This window comes from Podarcis erhardii (genome assembly GCF_964252035.2).
Source record: "Podarcis erhardii genome assembly, chromosome: 7".
Classification (NCBI taxonomy): Eukaryota; Metazoa; Chordata; class Lepidosauria; order Squamata; family Lacertidae; genus Podarcis; species Podarcis erhardii.
In genome coordinates, this window is record NC_138511.1 from 26,301,654 (window position 1) to 26,327,949 (window position 26,296).

Here is a 26,296-nt window from a genome sequence, read left to right on the forward strand (position 1 = left end):
GTGGGGATTCGAACCGCCGACCATGCGATCCGCAAGCCCTAGGCACTGAGGTTTTACCCACAGTGCCACCCGCGTCCCCATTAGGCTATATCCAGTGTTATATCACAGCCAGGGAAGACCCACTGACAAAAATGGATATGGGTAACTCAGGCCCATTAATTTCAAGGAGTCTACTCTGCTTAGAACTTAGCTAGCTGGCTGGCCACTACTGCAGCCCGTCTTTTGTTAGCCCAAAAATGGAAAACAAGCGAGGCAACTTAAGCTGACGGAATATTGTGCAGCTTTCAAGCTTAACATATAGAATAAAAGAACAATAAGAACATCTGTTTAGAGAAGATTGGAACATGTTTATTGAATATATGGGAGGGTTGTGTACACATAGAAACTTTGTCAGCATTAAGATGAATTCAACAGTGTAAATAAGTTTTGATGGATGTAATTATGGAATACTGAATGGTTTAGTTTATGTAAAAAATGCAGAGATTTATGATATGCAAAATGAACCTTGGAAAGAGAAGAAGGGGGAGTCATTGATATTTTAAGGATGTTTAAATGAGTATTCTAAATTGAATGAACTTAAATGCCTACATCCCACTAGATGGCCCATCAGGGGCCATCAATGGGTCCAACAGCAGAGGAAGACAAAGAGGAAGAAGTTTTCCTCTTCTCTCTCACTAACACTAGAACTCAGGGGCATCCTGTGATGCTCTGTGTTGGGAGATTCAGGACAGGCAAAAGAAAGTAGAAAGATAAGAGCATTATTGATTAAAATAAAGCAGGCATAGCTTAAGTTGTCATCAAACCAGTTCGCAAAGACCCTCGTGGTCAGATAGAATTCCTAAGTGTTTGTTGCTTACTGGTTTGAGGAGGAAGTATGCAGTTAACTTGTGAAGCTGGCTACTGCAAGGGGTAGTGATGGTCAGGAACATGGATGTACTTAAAAGAGGATTAGACAAATTCATGAAAGAGAAGGCTAAGTTCTTCCTCTACAGTTAAAGGCAGCATGCTTCCAAATGTCAGCCGCTATGAGCTTTCTCAGGCACTGCTTGTGCGTGTCCCAAGAGGCATCTGTCAGGAATGAGCCAGCTCCCAGTGTAACTTTGCATCCGGCTGCTGAATACAGTCAGGAACAGAGAAGTTTGGAGTCGACGCCGGCTGAGCAGAGCACACAGCTGCCAGCATCAACTCCCTCTAACCTTGGACGGCCAGTTGCCAAGGGAACAACTGAGAGCGGGCTGGAAAACAGCCAAAGGTCTCAGGAAGCTCAAAAAGGCTTGAAAAGCCACACAGACAGTTTTTCGGAAGAGGCTGTAGCTGACAAAAAAGTCCAAGGCAGAGGTGAATTGGGGGGCTGCTAGACAGGAAGCAAAATAAGAGACGTAAAGGTCGAAACTTCAATATCTTCTGTCGACACCAGAAGGAGTCTTCAGAAGGGTCATTTGGAGTGATAATGCTTGGCTAGAGCCATCCAGAGTTATCTGTTTGTTTTTACAATAAATCCTCCTTTTTAATTACCTACGCTTACTGTGTTATCAAGCTGGCAACCTGGACTCTTGACAGCATCTACCTGGTCATTGTGAGAACAGTATGCTAGACTAGGTGGACCATTGGCCTGAATCTGTAGGGCTTTTCTTATGTCCAGCACATTGACTTTAATAAATTAGACTGTGCCAAACATTTGATCTGACTTTCAGTTTTTTTAATGTTATGATTGGGAGAGCAGGGCATGAAAAAGAATATGCCTGCACAGAAGGGGAAGACTACCAGCGCTGGACAAAACAGGCCATTTATTTCTATATACGTTTTAAGAAATCTGCTACGTGCTGCAAACATTTCCTTGCAGCTGGAAATTCAAATGGCCCCAGGCCAAAAGATACAGTCATTCCATGGAACCCATCCTGAAGATGACACCATGTCACCGGCACACCATTGTCCTCTAGACGTTTCTTGTATAACAGTCCGTCGTCCCGGATAAGATCATACTCACAGGTTAAAATGAAAGTCTCAGGGAGCTGGCAGATGATGTTATCCTCCTCTAAGAGGGGGGAAAACATTGTCTCAAAACCTCGTTTGCAGAGTTCATGGAGCTTTTCCGAAAATGGAGGAGGTACTGCCGGGACATAGCCCCTGCCCTTAAACTCTTCTGGGATGTTGTCAGCACTAATCCATTTCCGGTGCTTCAGCCATATATCTGCAGAGACATGGGCGCCCTTTATGATTCCATCCACATTGATCATCTTCCCTGTGAGATACTTGAAACCGTGTTTGACAGCTCGTTTCCTGAACAACAGAGGAATGGAACGGTTTTGCTGATAGGAAGGCAAATTGAAGTCCACTGCTTGGAGGAAAGGGTAGATCAGGAACTGAGCTCGCATTCTTGGGAGATCCTTCCTTGCCACTAGTTGTTGACAGACGGTTGCAGCAATCGTGCCCCCGCCACTGTCCCCTCCAATGGCAATTTGGTTGGGGTCCACTCCGTATTCCTTTGCATGCTTCAAAAAGTGGATTGCAGCAGTACGGCAGTCCAATACCTGAGTTGGATACAGATGCTCAGGAGCTAACCGGAAACTTACATGAAAGAGAGAGATTTTATAAATTCAACAGTGTACATTGCATAGAAAATGAGCATGTTTCTTCATGGCATATTGAAGGTTTGTATGGGGGGGTCTTTTTTTACCCCATGGGGCAAATTCCTGTCTGTGCAACCTTCTGGGGACTACATGATGGGTGGAACCAGAGCCTAAGCAGACATAAAATGTACTCGTAGGCTACTTCCTATGAACACCACACATTCCTCCAACTTTGCAAAATATGCACATTCCAGCCAGGCAGATGAAGTGTGTGTGTGTGTGTGTGTGTGTGTGCGCGCGCGCAAAACAGGGACTATGGAGGTGGTCATCTGGGGTGAGTTCTGAGGGAAAGAGTGCTCCATTCAGCCTGCATCCCTGAGGTTTCCAACCCTGGTATATTGCTTTGAATTTTCAAGCTATCTGGGTTTTATTTTAATCTCTCAGTTTAGGGCCACTGTTTTTAATTTTCTCATCAAAATAAAGCACCCTCAGATTATACTAGTATACTGTGGAGCTAAATAAATGCCACAGCTCATCTCCAACTAAGAGTAAAACAGTGGAAATCTAGAAAGAAAAGTTGCTGATTTTCCTGGACATTTTGTCATTTTCCACCCCGACATTGCTGCCGATTGCAATATTTTGGATACGTCTGAGAAATTCCAGACATATGGCAAACCCTAGAACTCCAAAAAAATAAGGTAAAGCTGAAACATGAAAACAACAATAGGGTTAAGGGGTAAAGGTAAAGGACCCCTGACAGTTAAGTCCAGCTGCGAAGGACTCTGGCGTTGCTGCGCTCATCACACTTTACTGGCCAAGGGAGAGACGTTAGTCTGCAGACAGTTTTTCCATGTCATGTGGCTAGCATGACTAGGCCACTTCTGGTGAAACCAGAGCAGCACACGGAAATGCCGTTTACCTTCCCCCTATTTATCTACTTGCACTTTGACGTGCTTTCAAACTGCTAGGTTGGCAGCAGCTGGGACCGAGCAATGGGAGCTCACCCTGTCGCGGGGATTCGAACCGCCAACCTTGCAATCGGCAAGCCCTAGGCTTAGTGGTTTAGACCACAGCACCACCCGCATCCCAAGAAGGGTTAAGGATTACCTATGTATATTCTGAGGTATTCTTGCAAACTGTGCTATGCCATTATGATGTCTGTTTCTACTTCAATTGAAATGAAACAAAAATATCTACATGACACTGAGAAAGAGAAATGATAGTTGTGGACTGAGATTCTATAAGATTTTATAGGAATTTTGCTCCTCTCATTCTTTTCATGCTCCACCTTGGGTAGCGTTGGGGAAGAAATTCCAGTTCAGTTCACCTCTGCAGATAAACACACCTACTGTATTTTTCGCTCTATAAGACGCACCAGACAACAAGACGCACCTAGTTTTTGGAGGAGGAAAACAAGAAAAAAATATATTCTGAATCTCAGAAGCCAGAACAGTAAGAGGGATCGCTGCGCAGTGAAAGCAGCAATCCCTCTTGCTGTTCTGGCTTCTGTGATAGCTGTGCAGCCTGCATTTGCTCCATAAGACGCACACACATTTCCCCTTACTTTTTAGGAGGGAAAAAGTGAGTCTTATAGAGCAAAAAATACGGTAATTTGAAGTTTCCATACACAGTGCACAAACAGAAACACAATCATCCTTTGAAACATACACAGTGCAGTTTTCCAGCCGAGGAATGTATAGAACTAAATGCTTTACTGGGGTAAAGTGGGCATAAAAATGCATATGTATATTCATGAAAATAACATACAAAAATAAGGGTGAATTCAAACAAGAATTCAAACAGTTTTTATGAGGACTCTTTTTTAAAGGCAAGCTTATGTGAAGAACTGAATTTAAGACTTAAGCGAAAGGAAGAAACCGAGAAAAAATGAAATGGACAAACTAGAGGCCAGGGGTCAGCAATTTTTTTCATCAAGGAGGGGGGACGGTCCACTGCCCCTCAGACCTTGTGTGGGGCTGGACTATATTTTGAAGGGGGGGAAACAGATGAATTCCTATGCCCCACAAATAATCCAGAGATGCATTTTAAATTAAAGCACACATTCTACTCATGTAAAAACATGCTGATTCCCAGACCATCCGCAGGCCGGATTGAGAAGATGATTGTGCTGGATCTGACCCCCGGGCCTTAGTTTGCCTACCCATGAACTAGCCCATCGGTCCACACTAGGGGTAGGAGAGGTTCAGAGGTTTCAGATCATTCCCTGAAAGTGGCTGTGCTTGAACAAACGCTACAGATGATGCAATATGCACCTGAATATGACTTTCTGAGAATCACAACTGGGGAGAGGGCTGTTGCACTTGGTTTCCGCTTGCTGGCTTCCCATGGGCAACTGGTTGCGAACAGGATGTTGGATTAAATGGGCCATTCACTGACCTGATCCAGCAGAACTCATCCTATGATTGGGGCCTAGAACATAAAAAATATCCAAATGCAAAACGGAATGTCCATTTGAGAGGTTGGCCAAATTGCTATGTAAATTTTAGCAGGCTTCTGCCGGGCTCAGGTCTTAGGAAGGATTAGAAGCTGAGGGGACTCTCACACACCTTTTTTTTACAAAGAGAATGTAAGCACTTACTTGACATTCACAACCACTGACTCACTTTGCTGGGCAATATAGCAGCATGATCTTTCAAAGGCTCCTGGGGGGTGAAAACACACAGACACACACAGTCAACAGCTATAGGGGGCAGGGAGCGTCCATAACAAAATTTCCTAGTCATTCATATTGAAATCGTTTTGAGTTACACCCAGCGTTAGCCCTCCTCAAAGTAAATCCATTGAATGAATGAATGAACTTGGGGGGCCACCAGATGGCACGTTGGAAGATGGCCGACAATAACATCTCTCTGACCCATACGAGGTAATTAAGGGGCTGCTATGGGAAGTATGCAGTCTTCCTACCCCCCCCCCAGGAGATGGGGGGCACTGGCTTGCCAGCGGTGTTCACAATCCTGATCCGAGAGATGGGGGTGCCGAACATTTGGCATGAGCCCTCGGTGAAGTCAGATCTTCCTGACGCCAATTCCAATTAGCGCGTGCTGCTTGCTTCAGCTCGGAATTATAATTGGAAACATATGATTGGAATGAAGCTGAAGCACATACATCAAGTAATGTGCGAGAGATAAGACTGCTGATTAATGGATCTCTGTGACTGGAAGTGATGGATGGATAAGTAAATCTTCTGATGAATCACCACTAGGAGACTGTATGTTTGGAATGAAGGGGGGGGTGGAGGAAAAAACTTTTTTTCCTCTTTGCACAATGTGATATTAATAACCTTTCACCCCAGATAGAAATAAGATTGTTGCGTTTTTATTAACCACAAGCAGGAATTCAAGAACTGTGTGGGATGGATTATAACAGGAGAGAGGATTGGTGAACGGTGAGAAAGAGGAAAAATGTTATGACGCAGTTTAAAAATGGCATCTCGCCAAGACAGACTTGCTGGAGAAAGAAGGACAGAGGGAGGAGAATCAGGATCGTTCAAAAGAGAAGGAATGTTGGAACGCAAGCTTGACCTGACAGAGCCTCCTGATTCATTTGATTTATTTGGCAAGCCTGAGAAAAGTAAAGGACAGACTGAAGATTTTTTTTTTTTATGGAAGCGTTTAACAGAGGCTGTCCCTGAGCGATATGATCTTTGAAGAGTACAAAACCCACACAGAGGATGCCTGTTTTCAATCTGCTTGTGAAAATTATCAGAAATCGCAAAGAAAGGAATATACGATAACAACAAGAAGAGAAAGAAAGTAATAAAGGACTATCTGGATTGAACTGGATAGAGCTGTCTAATTAAAGCAGTAATATAAGTGATGTTTGGACTCGTTCGGAGTTTTGGACTCGTGCGGAGCTTGATGTATGGGTATCCCCAACAAAATTTAAAATTTGGCTGTATAATTTGGAACTAATGTGATTTGGATAATGTGATGTGATTGGCCTGTTAATAAAAACTATTTTTTTTAAAAAAAGAAAGAATGAATGAACTTTATTACGTTCACAGACCAGGATAAAAAACAAACAAAAAAACATATAAATAAAATAGCAGTTAGGATTTTTTTAACTGATAAATGTTGGAGCAGATAAGGACAAAGAAACAAGCATAGGATAAAAACATCTTAATAAAATACAAGATTAAACATGGATAATGGGTGGATAAAAACTGATAATTAAAACAGATAAGAACTAAAAACAAATAAAAACATGCAGTTAAAACAACTGTAAGAGCATAAGAACTAAAAGACTCGCAGTTAAAACAACTAAAAGAGGCTGCAGAGTAGAAGCCTCTGAAATAGAGGACACTCACAACATTAGAAACTGATGTGCAGATATGGTTAAAACAGACAATTAAAACAATGTACAACAATAAATTTAGAAACAATGTACAACAATAAACTATCCCAGGGAGTTGACTCACAGTCACCCATGGAACTGAGTTTGGGGATTTTCATGCCGGACTATTTTGAATTGGGCAATGGTCTGCGCCTACAGATATGTAGACAGAATCTGGCGACCACCCAGGTCATCTTCTGATCTTTGCCTAACAGCAAAAGGTCAAATATTTGCTTTTGCAGGAGGTCGACGAACCTCACCAGTAGGGGATCAATCATCTTATTACGTGCCTCTTCATAAAAGGGACATCTAAAGAACAAGTGTTCTGGGCTTCCTATCTCTCCCAATGGACAGGTGCAAAGTCTCTGAGCATAGGGGATTTTTCTAAAGGCTCCATCCAGGACCAGCGAGGGAAGAGCCGAGCTTCTGGCGAGTGTAAAGGCCCTTCTTGTATTTCTAGATACGAGAACGTAGAGATATGCTGCCGGTGTGGCTATATATCTCTCAATTTTTCCAATTTTATAGTCGGGGCACCTTGCGCAGTCCTGTTGTCTCTTGGTATATAATATTCTTTGCCTGACTGTGGCTTTTGCCTGGCCCAAGCCCAGACTTAGAAGGGCTTGAGGGGCAAAACCCAGTTTCTGGAGGGTGTTCAGGACTGCAGTCTGCCAGCCTGACTGGAATTGGTCGCAGAGGATGAATGGGGCTATCCCTCGGGGGAGCATATTCAATGTCAGCCATTTGTAGATTGATGTTAGGCAGATGCTAGCCTCCACTCTCATCATCCCCATTTCCAATCTCACCCAGGCCTCACTATACCCTGCCTTCGTTGACCTAAAAGCAGCCTTTGATACAGTCTCCAGAACCAGACTTTGGGACAGACTACAGGGTACCAATATAGATAGAAGGCTCCTGCTCTTAAAAAAAAAAAAAAAAAAGTAAATCCATTAAAATTAACAGATATGACTAATTTGGGTCTATTTATCTTATTTTACTTATTTATTGAATAAAATTTTATTTAATAAAATTTATAGGCCACTAGATTGTAAAAAAAAAAAGGAAAACAAAACCCTGAAACCTAATGAACCTACTCTGGGAGAAACTTAGTTGGATTGAACCAAATAAATATATATATAAATATAAACAGGACCAAGGCTCAGTCCACATTTCTGCTTAATTATTTCTGACCATTTCTGGAACCTCTTTTCAAATCATTTGGCGTACAAAGCAGAAACATGCTCTTTGGCATTTTAAGGATTTTTCATTGACCATTAAGGCTGGTGAGAATACAGAATTGGTCACCAGTGTGAATGGATTTCTCTGTCTCATTTTCTTGTAATAGAATCCCATCCTGCCATGTGAATTTAACTTGAGCTGCATACAGGGGCAGTACAAACCACTCCCACCAAACCACTTCCATGGGAAACATTTCAGGACTCCCAAATTATCCTAGAACAATATAGTTTTAAGATGCTTTCAAAGAACTTACGCATTGTTCCGAAGAGAGCAATACCTCCATGAAAATACATCACTCCTCTCCTGTTCTCAGCAGGTGATGTTTGGGGCCAGTGCACCCTGACTGGCACCCCATCGAAAACCAGGTCCTTTATTAAGATCCCTTGGTAGTGTTTTGGTGATATCCAAACATCTAAGATCCTCCAGATCATATACCTGTGGCAAATGCCAAGTTTTTCCAGGAGCAGCCCCTATTTGGACCAAAACATTTAGCATTTATGATCCGTTTCGGATCTTTTTGCATTCACAGTGAAAAGCCCAAAGCCCAACCTCCCGCCATGGAGAGAACCATAACTGAGAGGCAGAGAAATGCCAACGTCCACCTTAGGTAAAGGTAAAGGGACCCCCGACCGTTAGGTCCAGTCATGGCCGACTCTGGGGTTGCGGCACTCATCTCGCTTTATTGGCCGAGGTAGCCGGCGTACAGCTTCCGGGTCATGTGGCCAGCATTTCTAAGCCACTTCTGGCAAACCAGAACAGCGCAAGGAAACACTGTTTACCTTCCCACCGGAGTGGTACCTATTTATCTACTTGCACTTTGAGGTGCTTTCGAACTGCTGGGTTGGCAGGAGCAGGGACCGAGCAACGGGAGCTCACCCCGTCACGGGGATTCAAACCGCCGACCTTCTGATCGGCAAGTCCTAGGCTCTGTGGTTTAACCCACAGCGCCACCCACATCCCGACTTAAAATGGCACAAATCAATCACATCTTTCCCCCTTGCCAGCCCTGACCCTAACAGTTGGGATCACTCTCATTTCCCGAATCTCTTCTGGCTTCACCCACTTTTTGTCACCTGTAGTGATAAATAGGGATGGGGGAAATTAAATTTATTTGCCTTTTAACAACAACAACAACAACAACAACAACAACAACAACAACAACAACCCTACCTAAACGTCTTACCTAATGACATATGAAAATACAGCACATTAAGGTCCATTGCTTGCAAATACGTTTATTAGTCACAACCGAGCAGAAATAATAGGAGGGATATTAGATGCTTAGGAGCCAAATCCTAGGGACCAAGGTCCCTACCCTAAGATATTGGAGGGGGCCGAAACACCCCACCACCACCACCACCACCATCCGGTTGATGGGCTTTCAAATATGTCACATCCCAATATTTTATTCAAGTTGGCACCCCTGAAGAAGTATGTACTAAAATGCTCGTGCATTTTCACAAGGATTAACATTTAATATTAAGAGGGGGTGGGGAGAAATGGAGAGAAACCAAACCTGAGCGCTTTTTTAAAAAGTTGGGGTGGGCAGGATGAGTAGCCGGATGGAGAAGAGGTTTCAGAATCAAAATGCAATGGAAAGAGAGGTGGGTTTCCCCCTTTAGGTAGGAATGTTCTAACACCACAGTAGGACACAGTCCTCTTTTTATGCTCCTCCTGATCACAGCCGTATTTCCCCGGGGGTGCAAGGGGTGAGGGGCACCCGGGCGCTGAATTCTGGGGGGCGCCAGGTGCCTGCCGCTGAAGCCGCCTAAGCTCTTAACTATCTACCTGTTATGAAATTATAAATGATTTTGATCAAGCTAGAGAAACAAAATACATATATACCTAGGTATTACCGAAATGTATACCTACTGTTTCACTAAAGGACTTTCGATTTTGTGCGCTCGTTTACCAAAGACGAGCCGCACCAGCGGCGCCGCTTGTCATTTACAACAGTGGCGCTTGTCAGACTCAAAGGCAACGCTTGGCATTCACAATGGCGCTGTGCACGCAAAATTAACTCTTACATCAAAATATTATGGTATGTACTGCATTGAGCTGCTATGCGGCAGCGGCACCTTTGACACGACTGATGTTTCTCCTAAGCAGGTGCCTAAACAATACTTATGTTAAATGTGGTGGTGTTGTGTACTTAAGTCTAAGTGTATTGTAAATAAATGAGCAAATAAAAAAGTTTGTTTCTTTTTCCTCCCTTCTCTCATAAACAAGAGATAAGGCATGGTGTCTGACATAAACATAATAAAAGTTAATTTGGGGGCTACACTAAATTTGGGGGTGCTGAGCGAATCTTTGCACCCCAGCAGTGCATATGCTAAAGACGGCCTTGCTCCCAATGGAAACACGCCGATGGGGACAGATATAACCCTGCTTTAAGCCATTTACATACTGTCTTCTCTTGTATATTAGTTGCTACAAAACTCAATGACTAGCTATTTAGGGGCAAAACGTCGGATTACTGGAACAACGTCCGAGCACTGAACCACTGAGATATCACAAGTGGGCTCTTTATTACTGCATTTTCAGAGGGAGAGACTTGTAACACTGTAAATATGACAGCTGGACGGAATTCGTGTAAGTACTCTGAAAAGAAAAACCACTACTCAGGCTGCATGCAAGAAAACCCCCCCAAAATCCCTCATTTGCTTGAAGTGTGGAAGGCATTGTCACAATGTGGTGGGGGGGGGGTGGAGATATTACAGATGGGCAAAGTAATTCACAAGACACAAGTTGGAACTCAAAGATGCTCCCTCTTCCCTTGACAGACACAGGCAGTCTGTATCCCATACAAGTTGCTCAGTAAGAGAAAATGATCATACACACACTTACCAGTCCGAAGAGATATCCCGAAGCCATACTTATAATTTGTAATTTTGCACCATGGGTGATTCCTGGAGGAATGTGGGTCCTGGTGAGATGGTAATAAACTCCCCATGCAAGCAGCAAAGAATGGATTAAAATGGCCACATATAATGTCAGCATCCACAGACTTTCACCGAATGCCATTCTCCTTAAGCGAAGAAGCACCAAAGAAGGGAATTTCCTTGTAGCCGACGCAAGTGACTTTTGGCATGGAAGTACTTCATGCCTTGTGAAACACAGCATCCCTTGCCATCCCACACAGATCTCAGGTGAGAGGGGAGAAACTAATCACTTTAATAGTCAGGTCATACATTCCAGGCCATCCTTAATCCTAGAACATCACAGCTATTCTTCAAACGGGAAGTATGGGTGTGTCAGGAAAGATGAGTGCTGTGTGGCTGGAATGATGGAGCCAATCCTGCCTTGTCAGTTGCTCTTGCCAAAGACCAATTGCTGCTCATACAACTCCACTTTTTGCTTTTAGAGTTGGTTAACATTAGAGTTTAATCCTTACGCTGAAGCCCAAACCCCTCCTGCAAACACAGTGATAAAAACACCGTGCAGCTTTTATTAAGTCACTTGGTTACAGTAACATGTTTGAAACCGACAGATTCCGAAGCGCAACAGATTCAGCGTGAGCAATGCACTTCATATTTCTTTCCCAAAGATGTCAGAGCTGAATACAGCACTAGCCATCAATCCAGGAATAAATGCACTGGAATAGAAGAAATGCAACAAGATAGCTACACCGGAAATACAACAATTTAGAAAAAGAGTAAACATGAAAGGGGTCCCCACTAGCTCCCAAAAGCATGTGTACAGTTGGATCTAACTCTACAGCTCTACATCAGTTTTCTAGAAACTTAACAAAAACACTGGCCAGTACAGTCTTTGGATATTTAGACAAAGGACATCCTCAGGACAGTGCTGCAGAAAGTTTACCATCTCTTGGGATGGTGACTCTCCTGTGAGCCATATCTGATGCCAGGAGAATTCTTTTGAACCAGGAGAAACACAAAGAGGCCGCAAGCACACAGATATGCCTTCTCTGGGTTCATCAATGGCTTTGTATCCAGAGCACTCCAATGGACAAATGCTTCGGTTTCTATGTACAGCTGTTCCATGCATGGCACACTGAACTCCACAATGTTGTGGTTGGTGATCTCCTGGGCAGAGACCTGAGGGAACCATCCTTCCCCCCGTCATATAGCTGCTACCTTAAGTAATAGCCTTCTTCCCTCGGCAGGAACAAGATAACATTATCTTACCTTTCCCGCCCCGACCTGGCCACAGTGATCCATGCAACGGTCACCTCCAGGCTTGACTACTGTAATTCGCTCTACGCGGGGCTGCCCTTGAAGCTGTCCCAGAAACTCCAGCGGGTGCAGAATGCAGCAGCGAGGCTCCTCACGGGGTCTCTGCCATGGGAGCATATTCACAAAGTGCTTTTCCAGCTGCACTGGCTCCCGGTGGAGTACAGGGTCAGATTTAAGGTGCTGGTTTTGACCTTTAAAGCCCTATATGGACAAGGACCCTCGTATCTACGGGACCACCTCTCCCGGTATGCCCCACGGAGAGCCTCAAGGTCCATAAATAGCAACACCCTAGTGGTCCTGGGCCCTAAGGAAGTTAGATTAGCTTCAACCAGAGCCAGGGCCTTTTCAACACAGGCTCCGGCCTGGTGGAGCGCTCTGCCTCATGAGACCAGGGCCCTGCAGGATTTGATTTCTTTCCACAGGGCATGTAAGACAGAGTTGTTCCACCTGGCCTTTGGCTTGGAGCCAGTTTGATTCCCTCCCCCTCCCCCTCCTTCTTTTTCCTTTTCCTTTCTCCTCCTGTGATGAGGCTGCATTTTAATATTTTAATATTTTAATGTTCCAATATTTTAATTATTGTATTTTAATCTTGTTTTTAAGCTGTATTCATTCAACTTGTTTTTATTATTGCTTGTTAGCTGCCCTGAGCCCGGCCTTGGCTGGGGACGGCAGGGTATAAATAAAAATTATTATTATTATCAAGTGGAAGGGAATCTCATCTGTCTGCTTCACCAGGTGAACTTATGGAATCGCCCCCCACCTGAGCTCTCCACCCATGTCTTATTTGTGCATCAAAGTCATGATCCATCGGTGCAATCACTCGGGTATTCTGTGTCCACAGCAGTCTTCTGTTTGCCTTCACTGTCCTTGCTCATGATTGCTCAGACACATGGTTTCTGTGCAAAGTACAACTTGAATCTGGTTCGGTAGCATCTGGGTTTTCAGCTTTCTCTACTGATAGCTAGCTGAGTGTGGCATAGCTGAGGGGTGGGCAACTCTTGGTGATAATCTGTAAGAGAAGCATAGCTAACATGAAGAGGTAGCAGTTTCCACATTTAGAGCCCTTCTGGACTGCCTCCCTTTTGCCACGCTCAAGGAGAGGTTCTTTCCCCCCTGTTTTCAGCAGCCACCGGGAAGCAAAAATCAGTGGGGAATTCTATTTTTTTCTGAAATCCAGCTGCTTCTGCAGTGCATGTTCCAATAGTGGCCATTAGTAAAATAGGGACCTCTCCCCAATTACATGGTGTTCACCAGGAGCATGGAAAAAAAGACAAGAAATTTTCATAGGTGTACATGTGTACAAAGAACACCTCAACCATTAAAGACAAACATATCACATTTTTGTCACCACAAACGGATGTGGCCCAGACTAATTCATGCAGTTGTGGTGCAGGTATACATTTAATGTAGATTGTAATGCCAACACTAAATAAGTCAGAAGGATGGAGGAAATGGGTGGGATGGGAGGTTGTGTTATATTCTTGTGTAATCTTCTCCCACAGAAATTTAGGGAAAACCCAGCCCTCTGCTCATCTGCTGAACTATGTGTGGAGTTTTATAATTTGTGTCTATTCTGACTAACTGTGGAGATCAGGCAGGCTTGATAGGGTGGAATGTCCTGCTTTGCCCTCCCGAAATGTTGGATGGTATGTGATTCTATTTCCTTCTGTAATTGTAATGATCTCAGGCAGTCAAGCAAGCTCCGGTAAGAATGAATCAGTCTCTGGCAGTTTTATGGTACGTTTATTTACAATTAACACCAAGCTAGTGGCTCCGAGCTTGCCACTCTTAGCTATGAGTTGGTCACCCTGAGTCTCTGCCCCTTTTGCAGCACAAAGGGAGTTAGGGGGAGGCGGGTGGATGCTATCTAGAGACTGTGAATCTGTTAACTCTCTCTGTCTTTTGGTTTTCTTCTGCTAGCTGTTCTCCATCCAGTGTATCCCAGCTTCTGCCTTCTGAACTATGCCCCTCTGCAAAGACTCTCCTCCCTGCAAGAGAGGGGAGTGGTTGTGGGCGGGAGCCCAAGCACCGCCCCTAGCAGGGGGCGTTAGCCCCCTACCTCCACCTCACCTGGCTGGCACCCACGCCCCTCGGCAGGCATCCAACCAGGTGCCACAGAGGGGGCGTGTTCAGCAGCCTTTTGCTGCAGTGCCAGCCTCTCCCTGGCCTCATTCTTCGCTGCCGCCTCGTCGCGAGTCACCCACCCTCCACTCCCTTTGAGTTAGGGCTTAGGTCATTGGCCTTGCTATGGACCTTAGGTTGGTCGCCCTGGTTGCCCAGGGGGCCTGGTAGGAGTTTTTCCATTTGGCATTAGGCTTTTTGGTTTTTTCGCCTACCTCGTAGCAATCGTCACAACTTTTGTGGTATTGGTGGGTAGGTTAGGCATTGGAATAATGGGTTGTGGTGTGTCGAAGGGCTAGGTGTGGCCATCGCCTATGCCTTCAATTTTTGGGTATTCCGTTAAAGGAATCTGGTGGTCATGTATTCTGTCCGATGCCTGCTTGGCGGGAGGCCATGGCACGACCCTCAGTGACATCAGGGGAGAGCCTATAGTTGGATTAGCATCAACAGGCTCCACCTACTGGTGAATAAACCCACTTGTTTTAGAGATCCAATGCCTAAGCCAATACCTTTTCACTGCTGTAATCAATAAAGTTGTGGCCTTTCCTTGCCCATTAACCTTAAATCATGTGTCCTTGTGTATTCATTTCACATTGCGGGGGTTGGGTCCTCGAACCACAATGCCACTGTTCCAAATCTATACTGTCCTCCTGCTCCTGAGAAGATTCAGGATCAGTGTGAGGGGTGGCTCCCACCATTCTTCCTTGGTGCAGCCCTCCTCAGAATGGTCCCTGACAGTGCCAGGGCTCTAACAGGATGTTGGCGTCCTCCTGCCTCTTTCCAAGGAGACACCAGGGGAACACTGTGCAAAGAATGAATCCTGCTAGGTGGGCAGGAGCTGGGACCGAACGACGTGAGCTCACCCCGCCGCGGGTATTCGAACTGCCAACCATACAATCGGCAAGTCCTAGGCACTGAGGTTTTACCCACAGCACCACCAGCGCCCCCCCCCATATATGTGTGTGTGTGTGTGTATGCCCTTTTGCAGGTTGTGAAAACAACCATGCCACAAAAAAATACATTGATGCACAATTGAATGAACTTTATTACGGTCACAGACCAAGATAAAAAACAAAACACACACACACACGCATACACAAAAAAACCCCATATAAATAAAATAGCACTTAGGATTTTTTTTTTAACTGATAATTGTTAGAGCAAATGAGGACAAAGAAACAAGCATAGGATAAAACATCTGAATAAAATACAAGATTAAACGCGGATAATGGGACATTTGGACTTCCGGAGGCGGCGCGAACGGCAATGGCTGCCCTCTTCTAACTGCAGAGAGGGAGCTCCGTTGAGAACGGGTCGTCCGCTACGGCGAAGCGGAGACCCACATTGGAAATCCACAGGCAGCAAAAGCCTGTGGTCTCGGGACCCGGCGGGCGCCAGGAGCAACCCCCGAAACGTTGAAGGAACCCCGTAAGGGGCTCCGGAACGGGGAGGGGGTAGCGGCGCTGTGGGTCGTTTCGCATCAACGGAGTGAAGCCGCGCTGCTGCTGTCGGTGAGCGCTGACCTCTCTTCCTGGAAATTTTTGATTCGGAAAAGCAACAACCCGTGAGTAATAAAGGACTCTATAAAATTTCGGGATTTAAAAATATTGAATTTGGCTGAAAGCGGAGTGACGAAAAACAGAAAGTCCGTCTTCCGCTGTCATTGAACTTCAAAGCAAAGAGCTGGAGGAGTGGAGGCAAAGAGAGAACTTTTAACCTAATTGATCTGAGCACCTATTGAACTTCCTTGTAAGCAGAATAAGGACTTTAAGCGTTGGATTTTATGCTCTTTATCTGTATTGTGATACCTTTCTTCTACTGGAACTACAATTTAAGTAAGAAACCCAGGTGCTGGAGCTGCCTGAGTAACTGAGCAGCCAGTTTGCAGATTTGGATACTTTGAATTTAAATTTTGAAACAATCTGAGGGAGTCTGGACTTGCTACTTTGAAGCATCATTTGGAATACCAGTACGCACTGTCTGAAACATTGTGGCTACTAATACTAGCTCTGCTAAAACTTATTATTGAAGGTTCCTGGACATTAAATTTGACTTTACTAATTTCACCGGAATTGATCTCTTCCCTAAAGACATTTTAAGCTCCCCCTAGAGGATTTGGGATTTACAGCAGTGACATTATTTTACTTTCCTTTTCCCGGCCTCCTGTTTGACTGCTACCATCTGGGCTGTTGCTTTCTCATGGGAACAACTCAGCTTGACCTTGACTTTTAGATAACTCTGGAATGAGTGGCACAAGAAAGAGGGGAAGAACTAGACAAACAACCTTAACAACTTTAACTGCAGCCTCACAGACACGTAGATCATCTGTGCCTACTTTGCCTTCTGAGGAAGAAGCTGCCTCTCTACCACGGGCAGGGAAGGGAGAAACTGAGGAACTACAACTGGAAGATATGGCCTCAGGAGTAACTGCTACTATTTTAGAGAAAATCTATGAAAAATTGGAATCTTTGGATAAGAGAGTGGAATCTCTGGATAAAAAAGCTGACGAGCAAACAGCCAAAATTGATCAAAACACAGAATGTCTAAATAGATTAACTGGACAAGCAGCACAGAACGTACAAGCAATTGGAGAACTGACAGAGGCTACAGGTGAAAATCGGAAATTGGCTGAAGATACTAGCCAAAGACTTGGAAATTTAGAACAAGAGGTAAGACCACTCTGTAAACAAGTAGGTGAACACCAGACCTATCTTTCTATGATAGAACTGCGGAACAGGGAGAGCAACTTAAGGATAAGGTCGGTACCAGAAGCGGAAGAAGGCAACTTAGCTGAGTTTTTGACTAGAGAATTTTCCAAGTTTTGGAATTTAGAGGAAAAGGACTTTAAAATTGTATCAGCTTTTAGGCTTGGAAGTCTTATAAAGAAAGAGAAGCCCAGAGACTGTTTGATAATATTGAGATCAAAGGAGGAAAGGGACAAGATTTTGGGCCTACACTACGGAAAGTCACTGGACATTTCGGACAAAAGAATTGAAATTTACAAGGATATTCCTAAACAACTGCTGGACCTCAGATCTGACTATTGGAACTGGTTAGACTGTTGAGGAGCAATTCAATTATCTTCAGGTGGGAATTTCCCCAAGGACTATCTTTCACTTTTAGAGGGAAGAAGGTTAAAATTAGAACATTGGAAGACAGAGATAAATTTCTGACTGCATACGGAGAGGACCTTCAAAAAGGAATTGAACTACCCTCTGGGCCTGGAGCACCAGGGGTACCTGCACCCTTGGACTCGGAAGATCCAGCGAATAAGGTACCACCCCCAGGAAAATAACCAGATTTATTCAGGATGTCTCTGCAACTTTTGAGCTGGAATATAAATGGCTGTAACATCCCGGAAAAAAGGAGGAAAATTTTTCATATATTAAAAAAGGAACAATTGGACATTATTTGCTTACAAGAAACACATGTGACTAGGCTCCACAGAAAAGTGTTAATAAACAAAAGACTTGGCCAGGAATTCATATCTTCGGACAGAGTAAAGAAGAGAGGAGTGGTGATATATGCAAAAGAGAGCCTGTCACCTAAATTTTTATTTAAAGATGAACATGGAAGAATTTTAGCAATTGAGATACAACATCAAGGAGAGAAGATTTTGATATTGGGAATCTATGCACCAAACGAGGGGAAATCGGAATTTTACAAGAAGTTGCATGAGAGTATGCTGGATTATCTGGACTATAACAACATCATTATGATGGGAGACATGAACGGGGTCGTATCAACTAACATGGATAAGTCACAAAGCCAAAATATTACAAAAGACGGCAGACTACCAAAGACTTTTTTTGAAATGACAGACAATATGGATTGGATTGACATCTGGAGAACGAAGAACCCCTTGGGAAGAGAAGGAACATTTTTCTCTGAAGCCCAGCTGACTTGGACAAGAATTGACCAAATATGGATAACTAGAGGTCTGGCACCCAAGGTCAGAAAGGTGGAAATCTGCCCAAAGACCTGCTCCGACCATAACGCACTGAAGATGGACATGACACTACTACCAACCGGCTCCTTTAGATGGAAGATGAATGACAATTTGTTTAGAGATCAGGAGATTATTAAGAAGGCCCAAAAAGCTTTGAAGGATTACTTTGAGATAAATATGAACACTACGGTGGAAAAAAGAACTATCTGGGATGCAAGCAAAGCTGTGATGAGGGGGTTCTTGATACAACAGAATGCTGTAAAGAAAAGGACACAAAATGAGAGGAAAGATAAGATCTTGGAGAAAATTAAAGAACTAGAGAAGAAGTTAAGATCAAATCCGAAGTCACAGCCGATTTTGAGAGAAATTAAACTTCACTAAGCACAATATTCTAAACTGATAAACCAGGAAATAGAGTGGAAGATTAAACTAATGAAACAAAAAACTTTTGAATCGGCAAATAAATGTGGGAAACTGCTAGCTTGGCAGTTGAAGAGGAGACAAAAATTAAACACAGTCACAAATCTAGAAATTGAAGGAAGAAACATTCAGAACCCCGCGGAGATCAGAAAGTGCTTCCAGAGATATTTCAAAAAATTATATACTCAAGGGCCGCAAGACGAGGTTGAGATTAAACAATTTTTGGAAAAAACTATTTGATACAACCACTGATGGAGGTCAGCAATGAAATTATGGAGGGGAAGAGGGCGCCGGAATTGTGGAAGGAAGCTTTCATCACATTGATACCAAAATCGGAAACCGAAAAGACACAACTCAAGAACTATCGTCCCATCTCCCTCTTAAATGTGGATTACAAAATATTTGCAGAAGTTTTGGCAAGTAGACTTTAAAAAGTTCTAAATGAAGTAATTCATAAAGACCAGGCAGGCTTTCTCCCAGGTAGACACATGTTTGCTAATACAAGGAACATTATTGACATTTTGGAACTTTTGCAAACAGACATAAACACAAAAGCAGTGTTAATCTTTATAGATGCGGAGAAGGCCTTTGTTAATATCTCTTGGAAATTTATGAAGGGAAATTTAAAAGAAATGGGAGCGGGATGGGGTTTTGAGAATGGGATTGATGCAATATACTCAGAACAAAAGGCTAAATTGATAGTTAACAATGTGGTTACAGAAGAGTTCAAAATTGAAAAAGGAACACGACAAGGCTGCCCGATTTCCCCTTTGCTATTTATCTCGGTTCTGGAGGTGCTCTTGAATATGATCAGAAGGGACCGGTTGGTGGAAGGGATTCAGGTCGGAGCGAAACAATATAAACTTAAAGCCTTTGCAGATGACCTAGTTTTGACCCTGCAGGAGCCAGAATCTAGTACAAAAAGAGTATTACAATTGATTCAAGACTTTGGTCGGGTGGCGGGATTTAAATTAAATAGACAGAAAACCAAGGTGTTGGGAAAAAATTTGACAGATACAGAGTCAGAACGGTTTCAGAGAGAGACAGAACTAACTGTGGTTAAAAAAGTAAAGTACCTAGGGGTAAACATAACAGCAAAAAATCTGAGTCTATTTAAGGATAATTATGAAAAATGTTGGTCTGAAATCAAGAGAGACTTGGACAGTTGGACAAAATTAAAACTTTCTTTGCTAGGCCGAATTGCTGCTATTAAGATGAATGTATTGCCAAAGATGTTGTTTTTGTTTCAAACACTACAGATTGTGGACAAGACGGAGTGCTTCTGGAAGTGGCAGAGAGATATCTCTAAATTTGTCTGGCAGGGCAAAAAGCCCAGAATCAAGTTTAAGATATTAACTGATGCGAAAGAAAGAGGGGGCTTTGCCCTGCCAGACCTAAAGTTGTACTATGAAGCCGCAGCTTTCTGCTGGCTAAAAGACTGGCTACTTCTCGAAGACACTGACGTACTGGACCTGGAAGGTTTTAACAATGCTTTTGGCTGCCATGCATACTTATGGTATGAAAAGGTTAAGATCAATAAGGCCTTTAAGAACCATATTGTCAGGAAAGCAGTGTTTAATGTCTGGACAAAATACAAAGACTTATTGGAAAATAAAACTCCAAGGTGGCTTTCACCTCTAGAAGCTAAGGCCCGAAAAAGACCCAATATGGAGGCCAAATGGCCAAAATATTGGGAAATACTAGAAAAAGATGGAGACAATTGGAAATTGCAGAGTTTGGAGAAAATGAAGGATAAAGTGCGAGACTGGTTACACTACGCTCAGATTAAAGAAGTCTTTAAAAATGACAAAAAGTTAGGGTTCCCGGTGGAGAAATCGAAGTTGGAAACAGAACTGTTAGAACCTGTCAGGGGTTCAGGGAGAGAGACGCAGATGAGGGAGGAGACAGAAAGTGAGGGGGAAGGATTCCAGACTGACGAGGAAGAGGATGACAATGACCCAAGATTGTCCATGAGTCCGTCCAGTGAATCGGAGGACTCCCAAAAGGGAGCCCCTCTGGTCAAGCCAAGGGGAGCTAGAGGGGGAAGCAGTCAGGAGCAGGGAAACGAAGGGGGAACCCCCAGTGGGAGTTGGAGAGCGAGACCGGCTGCTCCGCTGGAACGGAGTGAGGGGGGAGGAGTGACCAGTGTGTCAGAAGGAGCAGAACAGGAAGCAGAGAGGGGAAGGAGATCAGGGCAAAACGTCCTGCCGGAAGGGGAGGAAAGTAGTATCGAGGGCAGTGTAACTGTCGAAGGGAAGGTCAGGAGCAACGTACGCGCGCCAAGTTCAAAATGGGAGGCGCGCGAAAATGAAGAGAGTCCTGGTCCCAAAGCCCGAAGGAGGGGGGAGGAGGCGGCAGAGGATTCAGCCTCTGGAGAGTCCCGAAGGGAGAGAACACAGGGGGGCAGAAAGACCCTGCGGAAAAGGAAAGAGAGAAAGAGGTGGACCAGTACAAGCCTCTTAAACTGGTGTAGAGGCAGTACTGACTCAGAGGGGACTTCAGCGGTCTAAGCGTAACAGACGTAGAGTCACGGACCTCGGATGTAAAGCTACTAATGTTCTTCAATAAAAGCTTTTGTACATAAGCTGGAGTGGACTTTGGTCTCTTGTGAGCTGGGACCACGGGTGACTCTGACAGAACCTAAGACTAAGGTACTCTCAAGAATGTATAACTTGCTGTTAAAATGGAACACACAAGATGAAATGGTTAAATCGGCTATGATAAAGTGGGCGCAGGACATTGGGCATAACATTATGTTTGAGGACTGGGAAAGGTTGTGGACCACTGGGTTGAACTTCACTGCATGTAATGCTCTGAAGGAAATTGTAATGAAAATGGTATATAGATGGTACATGACCCCAGTTAAACTTGCCAAGATATACCATTTATCTGATAATAAATGTTGGAAAGAAAATGAAGGAACATTCTTTCACCTCTGGTGGACTTGCCCTAGGGTGAAGGCCTTCTGGGAAATGATATATAATGAGCTGAAAAAGGTATTTAAGTATACCTTTACCAAGAAACCAGAGGCCTTCCTTCTGGGTATTGTCGGCCAGAAGGTGTTAAAGAAGGATCGAACATTTTTTATGTATGCAACAACGGCAGCAAGGATACTCATCGCTAAGAATTGGAAAACTCAAGATCTACCCACACTGGAAGAGTGGCAGATGCAACTGATGGACTACATGGAACTGGCCGAGATGACTGGCACAATCTGAGACCTGGGAGAGGAGAGGGTTGAAGAAGACTGGAAGAAATTTAAGATTTATTTAAAAAAAACAATTTGGTTGAATGTTAAGAAAGGATGCTAGATTATAAATAATTGTGCACCACTAAACTAGATGGAATTAAGATGACAAGTAAGTTGAGGAAAAATTATAAACCTATTTGTGATGGGATAATGAGCTGCTTGTGCGTAAAAGCTTGATCCCTCTGGGATTTGGCTGGTCAACCAAACCGAGTCACTAACGGAGCCCCCAAAGCATGACTCCGTCAGTCGCTGGTAGAATCTGACAGTGGGCGTCTACGGAATTTACGCCAGCATAAAAGCTGTTTGACGGACATGCGCCTCCGTGACTCTCTGCGTGACAGCTTCCGGCGAAGGGTGGGAGTTCCCAAGGGGGGTCCTGTTACCTCTTCACTATTCTCACTGGAAGTATCCCCGAGCCTCCCCCTCCGACTCCCCCTCCGCCGGAGCTCCTGCTCTCCCCCTACTGGTTCCTTCTTCTGCTGCAGAATCTCTCCTATTCTCCTGGAGCCTTTCCACCACCTGTTCCTCCGATGGCAGTTCCCTGACACTATTGAAGAATTAATAGGCTATATTTAAATGAATGGGACACAAGATTTTAAACAAGATGATAAATTGCGGGCAAGAATTGACAATGATGCAAGTGGGAGCGGGAGATGTGAGGGAGTCCAAAGAAGTTAAGAAAGTATGTTATGATATATGTTACATACATATATATGATATATGTTACACTGTTCTTTATTTTTGCATTTATGTTTAAAAATCTTAATAAAATATATATTTTAAAAAAAATAAACACGGATAATGGATGGATAAAAACTGATAATTAAAACAGATAAGAACTAAAAACAAATAAAAACATGCAGTTAAAGCAACTGTAAGAGCATAAGAACTAAAAGACTCGCAATTAAAACAACTAAAAGAGGCTGCAGAGTAGAAGCCTCTGAAATAGAGGACACTCACAGCATTAGAAACTTATGTGCAGATATGGTTAAAACAGACAATTAAAACAATGTACAACAATAAATTTAGAAAAAATGTACAACAATAAACTATCCCAGGGAGTTGACTTACAGTCACCCACGGAACCGAGTTTGGGGATGTTCATGCTGGACTATTTTGAATTGGGCAATGGTCTGCACCTACAGATATGTAGACAGAATCTGGCGACCATCCAGGTCATCTTCTGATCTTTGCCTAACAGCAAAAGGTCAAATATTTGCTTTTGCAGGAGGTCGACGAACCTCACCAGTAGGGGATCAATCATCTTATTACGTGCCTCTTCATAAAAGGGACATCTAAAGAACAAGTGTTCTGGGCTTCCTATCTCTCCCAATGGACAGGTGCAAAGTCTCTGAGCATAGGGGATTTTTCTAAAGGCTCCATCCAGGACCGGCGAGGGAAGAGCTGAGCTTCTGGCGAGTGTAAAGGCCCTTCTTGCATTTCTAGATACGAGAAAGAAGAGATATGCTGCCGGTGTGGCTATATATCTCTCAATTTTTCCAATTTTATAGTCAGGGCACCTTGCGCAGTCCTGTTGTCTCTTGGTGTCTAATATTCTTTGCCTGACCGTAGCTTTTGCCTGGCCGAAGCCCAGACTTAGAAGGGCTTGAGGGGCAAAACCCAGTTTCTGGAGGGTGTTCAGGACTGCAGTCTGTCAGCCTGACTGGAATTGGTCGCAGAGGATCAATGGGGCTATCCCTCGGGGGAGCATATTCAATGACAGCCATTTGTAGATTGATGTTAGGCAGATGCTAGCCTCCACTCTCATCATCCCCATTTCCAATCTAACCCATGCGTTTGAGACACATCTGGGGACTTGTAGGAGAGCTCTAAGAAGTCTAGATTGAACTCTCTCAAGGGGGGAGAAAGCAGAAGAAGGCAGACCCAAAAAGGAACCATAAAGGAGTTGTGCCAAAGTTTTGGCCTTGTATAATTTTAGAGCTGCGGGGACAAAGAAGCCCCCTTGTGCTCTGAAGAATTTAAGGATACAATTTGTGTTTTTTCCCACTGAACTCCCAATGGAGTTTATGTGTAGTTTATTGGTTCCTGAGGCCTGTACCACCATTCCTAGATACTTGTAGTTTGTGACTTGTTCTAATTTATGGCCTTGGAGTTCCCAGCTTCTAAGCTTTGGTTTTTCCACAAAAGCGAGTATCTTGGTCTTTTGATAGTTGATTTTGAGACATTCAGATTCACAGTATGCTGTGAGCTTTCTTAGTGCTCTTTTTAGTCCAATGGGGGTTCTAGATAGAATTACTGCATCATCGGCATATAGCAGGACTGAAATATGCTGATTTGCGAGCTTCGGTGGGTGGAGTTCTGAGTCATTGAGTGCAGATACTAAGTTATTTAGATAGAAATTAAATAGTTGTTGTTGTTTAGTTGTATAGTCATGTCCGACTCTTCGTGACCCCATGGACCAGAGCACGCCAGGCACTTCTGTCTTCCACTGCCTCCCGAAGTTAGGTCAAACTCATGCTGGTAGCTTCGAGAACACTACCCAACCATCCCGTCCTCTGTCTTCCCCTTCTCCTTGTGCCCTCCATCTTTCCCAACAGCAGGGTCTTTTCCAGGGAGTCTTCTCTTCTCATGAGGTTGCCAAAGCATTGGAGCCTCAGCTTCAGGATCTGTCCTTCCAGTGAGCACTCAGGGCTGATTTCCTTCAGAATGCAGAGGTTTGATCTGCTTGCAGTCCAGGGGACTCTCAAGAGTCTCCTCCAGCACCATAATTCCAAAGCATCAATTCTTTGGCGATCAGCCTTCTTTATGGTCCAGCTCTCACTTCCATACATCACTACTGGGAAAACCATAGCTTTTACTATACGGACCTTTGTTGGCAAGGTAAATAGTAGAGGGGCCAATAGGCATCCTTGCCTGACTCCTTTGAAGGTTTTAATAGGGTCCATTAGGTGTCCTAGGCGGCTGCACCTGACTCTAAGAGCCGTGTTTGCATGCAGTGCCTGAATTAAGAGCAGGAGCCTTCTATCTATATTGGTACCCTGTAGTCTGTCCCAGAGTCTGGTTCTGGAGACTGTATCAAAGACTGCTTTTAGGTCAACAAAGGCAGCATATAGCGAGGCCTGCCCTCCTGATTTGTATTTGTCGATGAGATGTTGTAACATTAGGCAGCGATCTGTCGTGGACCTTCCATGTCTGAAGCCTGCTTGTTCTATTGGCCAGGATATCTTCATTCTCTAGCCATTCTGTAAACTTATTAAGGAGGTGCTTTGAGTAGAGTTTACTAATCACACTTAATAGGCTAATTGGCCTATAATTCGCTGGGTCCCCTCTGTTGCCCTTTTTATAGATTGGAACTATTATGGCTGTTCCCCATTCCCTTGGGATGCGGCCAGTGTCATCTATGTAAGTGAAGAGGTTGGCTAAGAAAGGTGCCCACCAATCCGCCTTGATGCACACTTCTAGTGCAAACCTATCAAGGCAGAGCCTGTAATTCTTACATTTGCTCACCAGGGGGTGCTCCCATAAAGGAGACAATTTGATGCCTCACCAGAAATGTAAGCGCTGGAGAGAAGAGCAATTTTATAAAAGTGCATCATTTTTATGATGATTCCATTTTGTTTTGAGCCTATGACCTAGCTAAACTGAAAAGGCCTGTGCTTGCCTACCTTTTACAGTACAGAACAAGTACTGTACATAGTGAATGTTCGTTAAGTTTGCCATATTTCAAAAAGTGAAAATCCAGATACAAAAGCTGTTGAACTCTTTTTGGCAAAGTTGTTGAGCTGTTTTCGCAAAATCTCAAAATAATTATAATGATGATGATGATAATGATGATGATGAAGATGAAGAAGAAGTTTTTGAGCTATTTTTAAGGTAATTCGGTAAAATCATGACTTCCGAGGGTTGCCATAGGTCCAGATTTTCACAGACATTTAAGTGATTTCCACACAGACCCTTCTTTTGACTGCTCTATTCCAGCTATGTCCAGGAAATTCTGGATGAATAATAATAATAATAATAATAATAATAATAATAATAATAATAATTTATTATTATTTATACCCTGCCCATCTGGCTGGGTTTCCCCAGCCACTCTGGGCAGCTTCCAACAAAAGATTAAAAATACATTAAAACATCAGTCATTGCAAACATCCCTAAACAGGGCTGCCTTCAGATGGCAACCCTAATGTCCATTCCAGAGCACTGCAAAGAATAAATTCTAGGAATCATGGCCACTGTG

At 43.8% G+C, this 26,296-nt stretch overlaps 1 protein-coding gene across 2 annotated transcripts; it reads right to left on the reverse strand.

The window, feature by feature from the left end:
• Positions 1-326: 326 nt before the first annotated feature.
• LOC309346867 (arylacetamide deacetylase-like 4) lies at positions 327-11,448 on the reverse strand. Of its 2 annotated transcripts, XM_081871159.1 has the most exons (4): positions 11,007-11,442; positions 8,413-8,629; positions 5,170-5,233; positions 327-2,568 (listed from the first exon to the last, which is right to left on the reverse strand). In XM_081871159.1, the coding sequence occupies exons 1-4, from the start codon at positions 11,280-11,282 to the stop codon at positions 1,794-1,796; spliced, it is 1,332 nt and encodes a 443-aa protein (XP_081727285.1). In that variant the 5' UTR covers positions 11,283-11,442; the 3' UTR covers positions 327-1,793. The 2 variants fall into 2 exon arrangements, with proteins under 2 accessions (XP_081727285.1, XP_081727286.1); XM_081871160.1 differs by lacking the exon at positions 8,413-8,629 and having other exon boundaries at positions 11,007-11,448.
• Positions 11,449-26,296: the final 14,848 nt, after the last annotated feature.

Excerpts from the sequence above, each read along its gene's own strand:
- LOC309346867 (XM_081871159.1), bottom strand. The coding sequence starts at position 11,282 with ATGCTGTGTTTCACAAGGCATGAAGTACTTCCATGCCAAAAGTCACTT. Across the intron at positions 5,234-8,412 it reads TGCTCTCTTCGGAACAATGC|GAGCCTTTGAAAGATCATGC; the intron begins GTAAGTTCTTTG and ends TTCACCCCCCAG. Across the intron at positions 2,569-5,169 it reads TCAGTGGTTGTGAATGTCAA|TTTCCGGTTAGCTCCTGAGC; the intron begins GTAAGTGCTTAC and ends CTTTCATGTAAG.